Source organism: Lampris incognitus, chromosome 7 (assembly GCF_029633865.1).
Source record: "Lampris incognitus isolate fLamInc1 chromosome 7, fLamInc1.hap2, whole genome shotgun sequence".
NCBI lineage: Eukaryota > Metazoa > Chordata > Actinopteri > Lampriformes > Lampridae > Lampris > Lampris incognitus.
The window spans coordinates 51,008,496-51,021,454 of record NC_079217.1 but is presented as its reverse complement, the minus strand read 5'-3'; the positions used below and the strand labels follow the sequence as shown (position 1 = coordinate 51,021,454).

The 12,959-nt window shown below is 43.4% G+C and overlaps 1 protein-coding gene across 1 annotated transcript in view; it reads right to left on the bottom strand.

Moving 5' to 3' along the window:
* Positions 1-382: 382 nt before the first annotated feature.
* LOC130115388 (cytoplasmic dynein 2 heavy chain 1) overlaps positions 383-12,959 on the bottom strand; it is a 360,238-nt gene continuing 347,661 nt past the window's right edge. Inside the window, exons 96-97 of the mRNA XM_056283019.1 lie at positions 2,024-2,140; positions 383-1,453 (exon numbers count right to left, since the gene is read on the bottom strand). Of these exons, the coding sequence (XP_056138994.1) occupies positions 1,292-1,453; positions 2,024-2,140 (279 nt within the window). The 3' untranslated portion in view covers positions 383-1,291. The remainder of the gene's footprint in view (positions 1,454-2,023; positions 2,141-12,959) is intronic.

Here is a 12,959-nt window from a genome sequence, read left to right as displayed (position 1 = left end):
AGAGAGAGAGAGAGAGAGGAGAGAGAGAGAGAGAGAGAGAGGAGAGAGAGAGAGGAGAGAGAGAGAGAAGAGAGAGAGAGAGAGAGAGAGAGAGAGAGGGAGAGAGGGAGAGAGAGAGAATCACAATTTCCTTTGGCAGTAGATAGAAAATGTGTCATGCTAGTGAAACCCATTCATACAGAACTGACAGCGGGGATGACAGAAGGAGGGTGGAGTGAGAGTGGGGTGAGGGTGGAGTGAGAGTTTGAGTTGTTCACCAAATTGGGACCAATTAATAGCAAAGTGGAGATACACACAAGTTGGAAAAATAAACAAAGAGAAAATATCTACAACTAAATAACATCTTTATTTTGAACAGAAATAATGTAGTGCCGAAATACATTCAAGTATTGTGGTCTGACTTAAACTACAACTATAAATACAAATATAAAACCAAGTATAGATAAATAAAAAAAGGCTCAAACTTGATATGCAGCAAAATGTCCATTGAGATTCGATGGTGAATTTCCATTTCTGAACAAAACCTATCCTTCCATCCATTATCCAGACTTTTTATCCTGCTCTCAGGGGCGCGGGGATGCTGGAGCCTATCCCAGCAGTCATTGGGCGGCAGGCGGGGAGACACCCTGGACAGGCCGCCAGGCCATCACAGGGCCCACACACACACACACCTAGGGACAATTCAGTACGGCCGATTCACCTGACCTACATGTCTTTGGACTGCGGGAGGAAACCCACACAGACACGGGGAGAACATGCAAACTCCACACAGAGGACGACCCGGGACGACCCCCAAGGTCGGACTACCCCGGGGGCTTGAACCCAGGACCTTCTTGCTGTGAGGCGACCGTGCTAACCACTACGCCACCGTGCCGCCCCCTTCTTTTATTCTGCTCTCAAAATACATCCAAAACACACAAAACAGGACAATCATCGCATGTGCTGTCTCACCTGCACAACTTAACCAATGCTGATTACATCAAAGCAACAACAAGCTGAGAGAAATACAACGTAAGGGGTTGGAAGCTGCTCCAGGAGGGTAACTGCAACATTAAAGAAAGTGTATGCTGCACTGATTTCCAAGGAAGCAATGCTAAAGATTAAAATGCACGGTCTCATTACTGGCACAGGATAAGGGGTATTTACAGTTTGATCTGTGCACAGCATCTCATGAAGGACTTATTCTTGCCTCACTCAGGCTGTATCGTGTGTCCTGGGTCCCAGTAATGACAGAATCCTCTACAGGCTCTGGCCCCGGTCTTCTTGGCCTTAGTACCGAGACAGCGTCCCGTCACTGCTGTCTGAGGAAGAGAGCCGCGCCGGTTTGTATCCAGAGGTTGGGGTTTGCTCCGCATGGCAGGGAGACCTGGGTGACCACCTTGACCCTCTCTGGGCTCGTATACAGAGGCAGCCACATACTTTCCTCTGGAAGGCTGGAGTCAAAGCCGGAGCTCTGGGATTCAACACGCCAACACCCACACATACACAAAAGCACGTACCAACAGACAAAGACAAATTAAATTAATTTACAAGGATGTAATTGCAGAGCAAGCACAATGAGAAATGACGGGGAAGAGGCACAGAAATAACATAAATTAGGGTTGTGTGTCTTACAAAATTAAAATCCCCATTAAATCTCATTCTCAAATCTACTTATTTCCATATTAATGTGCAACCATCCATAACATATTCATGGAAAGGCATTTTTTTACACCCACAAACACACTTTTTATTTCACACACTTGACAAAATAAACAAGCAAACCTGCAGTTAGACTGGAGTCTGTTGGAGTCTATGGGGGCCCTGCCACAAGCTTCCCGCTATTGCCCAAGAATATGAAGCTGTTTCAACATTTGAATCCCCACCTACCACCGGTTTATTTTTTTATAGTGCCCCTATGTCCTCTTATAGTGTCGTCTTTTATCTTGGACTTGATTCATTAGTCATCCTGTCCATTATTCTATCACCATAAACCCGGCTGGTTAAAACCTGATCTCTTTAAAACCTTATGAGTCTGGCACACCTGTCTGACCCAGGCCATGTAGCAGGGCGGGACGGCCGACACACTGCGAGAGTTGTGCTGGTTCTCCGAAAGACGAGCACCGTCAAAACTGCAACCCTCCAACTGCAGACCCCCCACCTGGACAGACGAGGGAGAGACGGGGGGGGGGGGACCCGTGAGGTGAGAAAATTAATAGAGCGCCATCAAAAAGGGGCGAGCAGTGGGTGGGTGAGCATAAATAAATATGGGGAAATGAACAGTCATGGTGAAGAGGACAGTGTTCAGTTCAGAGAGTATGTTAATGAAAAGAAATACATCTTGGTGTTTTGGCCTTGGCAGAGATGAACACGTCACCATCACGACGTTTGAGCTCACCCATGGTGCCGTCACACATCAGAGAGAACAGAAATGAGGGAGGTGGTTTGTGAGTGTCACTGTGTGCAAGTATTTTTGGATCGGGGTGTGTGTGTGTGTGTGTGTGTGTGTGTGTGTGTGTGTGTGTTTACGGTGTCAATGCAGTGCCTCAGTGATTTACCATAGCAGGCCAAAAGTAAAGGGAAATATGGCGTCAGGTCAGCCATGCACAGACATCTACTAAATTACCATGTGTTAGAGAATGACAGAGCAGGGGAATCACACAGTAAGATAGATCTGTGTGTGTGTGTGTGGGGGGGGGGGGCGGGGGGCTCATTGCTGGACATCAGTTATGCTCTTGCTTTCTCTTAGATGTGTGATAATCCCCGTCCCTCCCTGCAGCTGCAACCTGCTCCCTGACCGCCCACACCCATCCCATCCCCGCCTGTGGCTGTTTCTGCCTCCCCCAGTTCAAAGTCTTCTCACTGGCGTGCCAGCAGAGGAAAACAATATCAGAGAATTGACCCGCTGAAGACCATCTCACTCATCCTTGTATCTGAGGGTGGGAATGAGGAAAAAAAACAAAAACAAAACAGAGAGAAATGTATTTGATGACAGTATGTTCTTTTGTTTGGTACAATGTTTCTTTGTTGTACAATGTTTCTTTGTTGTAGTGTGCTTGTTTTCAATGGTGTTTTCCAATTGATGTTTGGCTTTTTTTTTTCAACGTTTGGACACATGCTTTGGCAATATGTAGTGTTACGTCATGCCAATAAAGCCATTTGAATTGAACTGAATTAAGAGAGAGAGAATTTTTTTAAACAACTTTATTTTACATAAAACAAAACTTCAATGACATATCCAGTTCACAACATCAAATTGTTGTGAAATGTGAAATCCAAAGGGAGAGAAAGAGAGAGCGCGAGAGAGAGAGCGAGGAGTGAGCGTGTGTGCGAGAGAGAGCGAGGTGAATGTGTGTGTGTGTGTGTGTGAGAGGAGAGTGAGGAGAGTGAGTGAGTGAGAGAGAGAGGAGTGAGTGTGTGTGTGAGAGAGAGTGAGGAGAGTGAATGTGTGTGTGTGTGTGTGTGAAAGAGAGAGGAGAGTGAGTGTGTGTGTGTGAGTGAGAGAGAGGGGAGAGTGTGTGTGTGTGAGTGAGAGTGAGAGAGAGAGAGGAGAGTGAGTGTGTGTGTGAGTGAGAGAGAGAGAGAGAGAGAGAGAGAGAGAGAGAGAGAGAGAGAGAGAGAGAGAGAGAGAGAGAGGAGTGAGTGTGTGTGTGTGTGAGAGAGAGTGAGGAGAGTGAGTTTGTGTGTGAGTGAGTGAGAGTGAGAGTGAGGAGAGTGAGTGTGTGTGTGAGAGAGAGCGAGGAGAGTGAGTTTGTGTGTGAGTGAGAGTGAGAGAGAGGAGAGTGAGTGTGTGTGTGAGTGAGAGTGAGAGAGAGGAGAGTGAGTGTGTGTGTGAGAGAGAGCGAGGAGAGTGAGTTTGTGTGTGAGTGAGAGTGAGAGAGAGGAGAGTGAGTGTGTGTGTGAGTGAGAGTGAGGAGAGTGAGTGTGTGTGTGAGAGAGAGAGAGGAGAGTGAGTGTGTGTGTGAGTGAGAGTGAGGAGAGTGAGTGTGTGTGTGAGAGAGAGTGAGAGTGAGGAGAGTGAGTGTGTGTGTGAGTGAGAGTGAGGAGAGTGAGTTTGTGTGTGAGTGAGAGTGAGAGAGAGGAGAGTGAGTGTGTGTGTGAGTGAGAGTGAGGAGAGTGAGTGTGTGTGTGTGCGCGTGTGAGAGAGAGAGAGAAAGAGAGAGCATATCACTATGCAAATGCATAGCAATGCATTGTATTGATATGCATTTGTATATTGTATATTGATTGTGTATTGATTTGTATTTTGCTATGTAATGTAATGAAGCTGATCCTACTTAAGTTTTTTATGTTGGTTTTCTAACAAATGTCATTCTTAATGGTTTGGCAATGCAAATGTCAATTTTGCCGTGGCAATAAATCACAATGAAATTAAAACAGAGAGCGGGGGGGGGGTCCATCCACTGTAGCTGCATCTGGCCAGAAGTCTTGGCTCCTTTCACTGCAGAGACCGACTCTGCTGGAAATCTCGCTAATGACTTAAATGTGGCCCTCTCTCCAATCAGTTGCACCTCTCACTACCAGAGCTAGGTGGCTAAAGAGGCCCACACCCTGGTTTAACAAAGAGATGTGGGCTCTTAAGCAGGCCTGCAGGAGACTGGAGCATAAATGGCAAAAATCAAAATGGGAAGTTTTTTACCTGTCTTGGCATGAATGAATGAACTGAAAGCAACTTTCCTTGACACTGTAGGTTACAATCAATGTGTTCTCTGCATGTAACCATCCTATTGTATAGGAGCAGTGGGCAGCTGCAGCGCCCGGAGACCAACTCGTTCTTCTTTCCATTGCCTTGCTCGGGGGCACAGACAGGAGTATTAACCCTAACATGCATGTCTTTTTGATGGTGGGAGGAAACGGGAGCACCCGGAGGAAACCCACACAGACATGGGGAGAACATGCAAACTCCACACAGAAAGGACCTGGACACAGCCCAGAGTTCGAACCCAGGACCTTCTTGCTGTGAGGCAACAGTGCTTAACCACTTAGCCACTGTGCTGTCACCCCCCCCCTTTTTTTTTAAAGGACGAATGAAAGCGACTTTATTTGATATTGTAGGTTAGAATACATTTGTTCTCTGCATTTAACCCATCCATCCATCCATCCATCCAGCCATTATCCAAACCGCTTTATCCTGCTCTCAGGGTCGCGGGGACTCTTGAGAGCAGGGGATTTAACCCATCCTAAGTAATCATTGAAATACAAGCATGCTTTATCGGCCGCAAAAGCCCTCTTCCTTAATCAATATTCATAAACATAACCCTAGATTTCCATTTGACACCATAGCTAAATTTACTAAAAAGCAGCCGTCCCTTAGCTGCTCACCATTCATGGCCCATAAGTTTCTTTACTTTTTCTGCAGTAAGGTTGATGAGATCAGAAACAAAATTAGTTCTTCAGCTCCAGCTCCTCCTGCAGATCCTGTCTTACCAAATTTATATCTATACAATGAGCCACAGATAGTCCCTGTTATTACAGCTTTTGAGACTCTTTCTCTTGATACTTTGGCTAAGCTCGTGTCAGCTTCTGAATCAGGAGCAGAATCAACTTTATTGGCCAAGTATGCTTATGCACATGAGGAATTTGACTCCAGTACACAGCAGCTTCTAGCACTTGCACACTCACACAAAAAAAAGAAAAGAAAAAAAAACTACTTGCTTGCTTGAGCCTTTACCAGCAAAACTTTTTAAAGACCTCTAGGCCCTTCCTGGGACCTACAATGCTGAACATTTATCACTTACTACTGGCACTGGCTCCAGCAGTTTTAAGACAGGCGTGGTCAAAACTCTACCGCACGTCGATCCAAGTTCGCTGAATAACTATTGACCACTCTCAAATCTTTCATTCTTTTCTGAAGTACTAGAGAGAGTTATGTATCAACATCTTTCGACCCATAGAAGAAAACTATCTATACGAACTTTTAAGAGAGGGCTTACATCGTAGGTGCTTCCTACTATGCCAAAAGCAATGCATACAGGCAAGCCTCACCAGCACGCCCTGTCATTTGACACTGAGCATGCATAGGTTTGTCCGCTAGAAGCTCAGTAAATTTTTGACATTTTTATCTAGTTTTTAGCCGCAATTTTGCACTACACTTTTAGATCCTGATTGTTTTAACCTATATGTTTTAACAAGGTAAAATACTTAAGTCATCGGACGTTTGGCTCTTAAGTTATTAGTAATTTTATGTTGGCTGTCAGATGGATATAGCTTATTGGACTGTCTCGGCTGGTTCCAGCTGAGCTAGGTTTATTTTCCTTTGCGGATGAATAACGTATTCTGATTCTGATTTAGCCTGATGGCTAGGCTAGCCGGTCACTTTTATTGAGGATTTTAAGCTTTTAGCACCTTTACGGACCTTTGTGCCGATTCTATTGCTTATTGCCTGACAAAAAATATGGCCGTATGTATGGATTGCCGTCCTGCCTTTTCACAATTGAAGACCAACGTTACCCGACTCCAGGCTGAACACAGGGAGAAGGAAAAGTTAATCCTGGGCCTATCATCTGTGGCCACAGTGCAGTCAAAACACCTCTCCTTCCTAGGTAATCAGAGGGCCACTGGACCGTCCTGCCCCCCAGACTATAAAGCATTAGCCCAGGACAATGATACCACTGTTCCATGGTCTGGAGGTAAAGTGATCCACTCCACAAGCCTCAATACCCTGGGGGAGGATGTGTGGCTCAGCCTTGGAGCAAAACCTTGACCCAAGTTTGCTCGACTCCATCCATCCCAGAGCCTTGGGTCTTGGTCTCATGGCTGAAGGCAGATTGGGGTATTCAATAAATGTCTTACTTTTAAGAGAGAAGGCCAGATACATTGGTCAGCACAATACATAATGAAGATGTCTGTGAATGGCATTTATTGGCCTTATTAGATGTAGTACCCAGAATGCCTATCAAAGGATTTGGTTTCATCATGGCAGCACAATCCACTGATAAAGATTCAAATATATTCTTCCAAAATAGTGGAATTTTTGGGTATGACTGTGGAACAAAGTGCCCTTGTATGTGTTACATTTACATTAGGTAGGAGATACCTCCGGGCATACCTTGGGTAATCTTGATTTTGTTTAACACTAGAACGATCAAGGCCGCCATTTTGACAATTTTGGATTTTCAGAGTTTAATAATTTTGTGGAAAAAAAGATACAGACCTGCCGCTCCCTGAATGCTCCTCAAATTGCATACAATTGCATTAAAATGAGTTTTAGATCAATTGCGCAAAAAAGTTACGATATGATCAACCTAAAATGATCATGAGTGGTCAAAAAGACGGCTCATAATTTGCGTGTGATCATGCGCGTGATGTCACTATTTATGACGTGTGTTGGTCGAGTCATTTCCTTCGGTAAGTTCATTGCGCTGTCCTAGAAACAAACTAGCGTTCTCCAGTGTAGAGTAATAGTCTAAATTTGATTTCTTATTATTGCCAACATGTCTGGATACAGCTGCCATTTCAGATGCACCATGACTACCTCTGAGGCATTGGAGTATTTACAGGCGCTGGACAGCGGCAATTTTAAATTGTTTGAAAAATAGTATTAAAGTTGTTAAAAGCTTAGTTTTAGTGTCAGTCGTTTCTTAACAGACATACTAACATATGCAATGCATTAATATCTCAACCGGGTATTTATCTTGACAGAATGTAGAGTTTAAAAACCGTGGCGGTAATTTTGACAGCCCATGGTCATTCTAGTTGTTTGTAAGTTCCGGTCGTTGTTTGGGACTGTTTCTATTTTTTATATATATACATTTATTTCTACTTTTTCCCCTTATCCCACCCGATTAACCCAATGGCATATGGCCGGAACTCTTGTTGAATAACTCCCCTGGCTCACGTTTCCACAGGAAGGAGATAGTCGTAACACCAGCTTCCTTCAAACTCGTGTCGGCTGCTCTCGCTATTTTACACGCTGGAGCCTCGCATTGATTGCATTAACTTCAGGCCGCGAAGGAGACGTAGGGAGAACGCTTTCGGTTGCTTGGCTGCAGGTGCCCGGATGGGCCAGAGGGGTCGCTGGAGAACGACGAGTCCCCGAACACTACAACGATCTACACCCACTATTCCGCGGGTAAGGGTGGCCTAATGAATGCCTCACCGCGTGGACGGTCTGGCCGTGACCGGTTACGGCGAGTCTGGGATACGAACCTCCCAGCCACATGACGAGCGGATCCGCTCGGCCATCAGAGCGGCCCGGGACTGTTTCAATTGTTATTTTCATTTTTTTTCTTTCTTTTTTTTTTTACATTTCACGTTTCATAGGCCTTGTTACGTTTGTTAGATTAGCAATATGTGTTTTCCGTTTTGTTTTTCAGGTGATATTTTCACTTTTTCAATTTTGCAATTCAAGTTCGACCATGTCTCTCTGAAGTTTAAATTATTTAAAAATTGTATTATACTTGTTGAAATGTTAATTCTGGTGTCATTCGTTTCCTAACAGACATACTAACATGTGCAATGCATTAATATCTCAACTGGGCATTTATCTTGACAAAATATAGAGTTTAAAAACCGGCGGTCATTTTGACTGCCCAATGTCGTTTTAGGTAGGAGTGAAATCCCGGTCGTTCTAGTGATAATGACGTCTATGGATGACTTTAAATTGGATTAACATATGTCCAACATTTATAGAGCATATATTAATATTGCCAAGACACTCCACCCAGACTTCCTTTGTTATTTCATCAGATAATTCCCTTTCCCATTTCTTACTGATATTGTTTGTGCTTATATTGTCTGACTTTGCAGTATAAAAAATATCACTCCCCCTCCATTGGGTTGCGTTGGTTGATAGTGTAGCGAATTCGGGGGGGTGGAGACAGCTCGGGACGCCGCATCCGGGACGCCGCATCCGGGACGCGAACCCGTGGCTCCCACAGCACGTTAACCAGTAGACTAAAGGTCTGACCTGTTAGCTAAGGGCTAACGTATCTACTTATTCGTGTACGTACACTACTGGAAAGAAATGCGTGCTTATTACATCAGGAACCTTAAGGTATGGTATGATTTGATCTGTTTCTAAAATATAAGCATGTTGAAAATGACAATATTTCCATTTTATAAAGTTGGGTCTATTTTGGAAGGGCTATTGAGCAATGCCCTTTGGAATGTCCCTTCACATGAGGCCTGTTCTAAACAAAACCATTCTAGGGTCTCATCATTATCTAAGAGTGTTTCTCTCCACCAAGCTATTTTATGAAGATTAGCTGCCCAATAGTATATTCCAAGCTGTGGAGACCAGTTTTTTTTTTTTTTTAGCAATTCTGACTAACATATAGTTCCAAAAGAATGGGATAATTGTTGAGTCCAGTTTCTCAGAAAAAAACAACAACAAAACAGTATGAAGGATGGGATTGAGATATAAAAACCATAAAAAACAGTGGAAGTGTTACCATATTGGTCACATTAATCCTCCCTGCCATGGACATGGGTAGTGTCTTCCAGAATTCAATATTATCTTTATGTTAAGCCACTCTCTTATGCCGGTTTTCCGTAGTAATACTAGCAATACTTCAGGTTTTCTTGTAATAATGATTCCCAAAGACGTAATACACCTGTAGGCTATTTTGAATTGAATGGAGTTTAAAAAATGTTGTTCTCTGTTGTTAGTGAGAGGCATCAATTCACTTTTCTTCCAGTTTATCGTAAACCCAGAGAATGCACTAAAAGTTTCCACAAGGTTTAGTAGAGGTAGAATTGATGTCTCTGGTTTGGCTAAAAATAAAAGTACACTGTCAGCATATAGCGAGATATGTTGGGGTTGGCCTTCAATAATAATGGGGGTTAATTCAGTGTTTTGTCTTATGCTGGTGGCAAGTGGTTCCATGCCAAATACAGGGACAGAGGGCATCCCTTCCTGGTCCCACGGTGTAATGTAAAAGGAGCTGATAATGTTTGAAGCCTCTGGTTTGCATATAATTTGATTTTTATAAAATGTTCTCCAAATCCAAACTTTTTAAGGGTTGCAAACATATATGTCCACTCAATTTGATCAAATGCCCTCTGTGCATCAAGCCATATCAGACATGTTTCTGTACCATGTTCCCTATATATTATGTTAAGGAGTTGTCTCAAATTAGATTGTATGTCTGTTTGGCATGAATCCAGTTTTAGCCTTGTGTATGATTAAGCATACCTGTTTTTTTTTTAGTCTTTGCTTAAGAATTACTCACTACCTTTGTCTCAATTGGAATAATAGACACTGGATGATAGGAATCCACCAACAGCTTGTCCTGCTCTGGTTTTGGGATTAAAGCTATATTTGCTTTATACATTGTTGGTGGGAGCTCTGATCGAGAAACAAAATGAATAACCATGCAAAGCGTCATGGGGCTAAGTATCGTCTGGATTGCTTTATAGAATTCTACACTGAAACCATCAGGTTAAGCACATTTATTATTAGGCAGCTGGGTGATTACTTCATTTACTTCTTCCAAAGTAATTTTTCCTTCTAGTAAATCGCAGGCCTTCTCACTTAGATTAGGACGATTTGTGCTTGTTAAAAGCAGCGCAATGCACTGGTGTCTATCTCTCTGTTTGGCTTGTAGACATTGCTATAAAAGTCAGCAAAGCATTTAATTATTGCCTATAAAAGTCAGCAAAGCATTTAATTATTGCCTTGGCATCTGTTAAAGTGGCAGTTGACAACTTTTTTGCTTTAACTTATTATAAAGTAAATGTTGATTACACAGTGTAATAGCTATAGAATAACGACACCATCGGCATTTAGGTTGTTCCCTATTGGCCTTGCTTTCAGGCTTATAGAGATACAGATTCTTTCTGCCACTGGGTAAGGTCTTGTGAGAAAATGAAGGCTTGATTTATGGCACAAAGGAAGTGTGTCAACCATTGCACAACCAAAATATAAAGAGAATAGCACGTTTGCTTTCCCAGGTAGCTATTGTTAGCCATGGGTAGCAATCTCCAGAAGCGGAAATGGCATACGGTAGAACAACCAAAATGACAGTAGAAACTCTCCCTGGCAAGAGAAAAAGAACCGTGTTGACGGAAGAGGCAAAGAAGGGTAAGAAGGAGTGGTTTAGGTCCAAGTGACCTTTGGCAGCGGTGTATTCTAAGGTTTGTGTCTGGGAGAGACAACTCCGTTTTCATAATTTTCTCAAGCAACATGTGCACATAGTCTGCTTCATCCCCCTTGGGAATCCTGTATGCACGTATATTATTTCTTCGTGCGTCAATATCTTCCAGATAGGCCTGGATGTTTTCTTGAATTTGTAGAGTTTGAGAAAGCCCCTCCTTGGCTTTGGTATGCCATTCTTCGATGTCTTCTACCCATTGTTCCACTTCCTCCACCCTGTCCATTGTTTCTTTCAATTCCGTGACAATTTCATTGAGCTTCTGGTTGACTTCTTCTCTGAAATTCCCCAGCTCTTCCTTCATATCTCTAGTGTGTCATAAAAGTTACTTAATACCATATTTACATCACAGCGGACAGCCTAAATTTCAGCATGTATAGCAAATATGCTAGCTTGCAGGGTGTCGACTCTTGCATGTTCGCCATTTTCGTCAGTGTCAGCATAACCTTCCTCTGTTTCTGCCATCAGTTCCTCGCCTTTCTCGTGTCTTTGAGGTAATTTACCCCTAGCCCTTCTTTGTTTGTTCCCCTCCATTATAATTTTTTGATTAACTGGACAGGTAACTACTCTTAGCTGGGGAAAATGCCAGACTGTCTGGGAACACTCGGTTTAAGCTTCCAACTGTCTGGGTGCCATACTGGAAGTACCAGCACAAACTATATTTGATTTACATATCAATATTTTTTCTGACTAACTTATTTAGCGTGTTGCATCCAGTAGGTTGTTGCTATTGGTTTAAAGATTTATTTCAGTGGGGTGGATTGCATAGGCCAACATCCATGTAAACACATTTAGACAGATGTTCCTGTGTGTCCTTGCCCAGACTGCTGTGCACGAATAGCTGAATCTACCTGCATCTTGCGCTTAGATATGGTCTGAGCACACACAGGCTTAGGCACAATTTCAGATCAAAGTGGACACCAAGACTACTAGAGTGGATCTGCATTAACACATCCCCAGCTGCACCACTCCACCCATCTTGGCGGACTCCTTTGGAGTCACAAAATTGACGTAGGTGTGAAAAATTCATCTTGCATCTGAGGAAATTGCCAATAAGCCTACGTTTGCACCTCTGCTGGCCTTAGGCATGACAGAAAATAGAGCCCTATGTGTGGAGCATCTAGTTTGTTTGGTGTTTTTTTCTCCCAGATCCTGACTGCAAGTTCAAGTGGTATTGTCCATCAGTTAATACACTACATAACCAAAAGTATGTGGATACCCCTTCTAATATGTGGGTTTGGCTATTTCAGCCACGACTATTGTTAACAGGTGCATAACATCAAACATACAGCCATGCAATCTCCATAGACAAATATTTGCAGTAGAATAGGTCATACTGAAGAGCTCAGTGACTTTGAATATGGAACTGTAATAGGACCCCACCTTTCCAACAAGTTATTTGGTCAAATTTCAGCCCTGCTAAATCTGCTCCAGTCAACTGTAAGTATGTTTTTGTGAAGTGGAAACGTCTCGGAGAAACAACAACTCAGCCATGAAGTGGTAGGCCACAAAAGCTCATAGAATGGAACCGCCAAGTGCTGAAGCACTTAGCACATAAAATTTGTCTGTCCTCAGCTGCAACACTCACTACCGAGTCCCAAACTGCCTCCTGAAACAACATCAGTACAAGAACTGTTCATCAGGAGTGTCATGAATTGGGTGTGCATGGCCGAGCAGCCGCCATCAAGCCTGAGATCACCATGGACCATAGGCAGTTTTGGGGGGGGGGCAACAGGGGCCAGAGCCCCTGTAACACTGAACTTGGACTCCTGCTGTGGCTGCCCTCTGAACGAAGAGCCTTATATTCATAGGAAAATTATTGACACGAACGGCGGAACAAATGTGGCTCAGCATTCTAGTCAGATCCCTTAAATTGGTACACTGCTA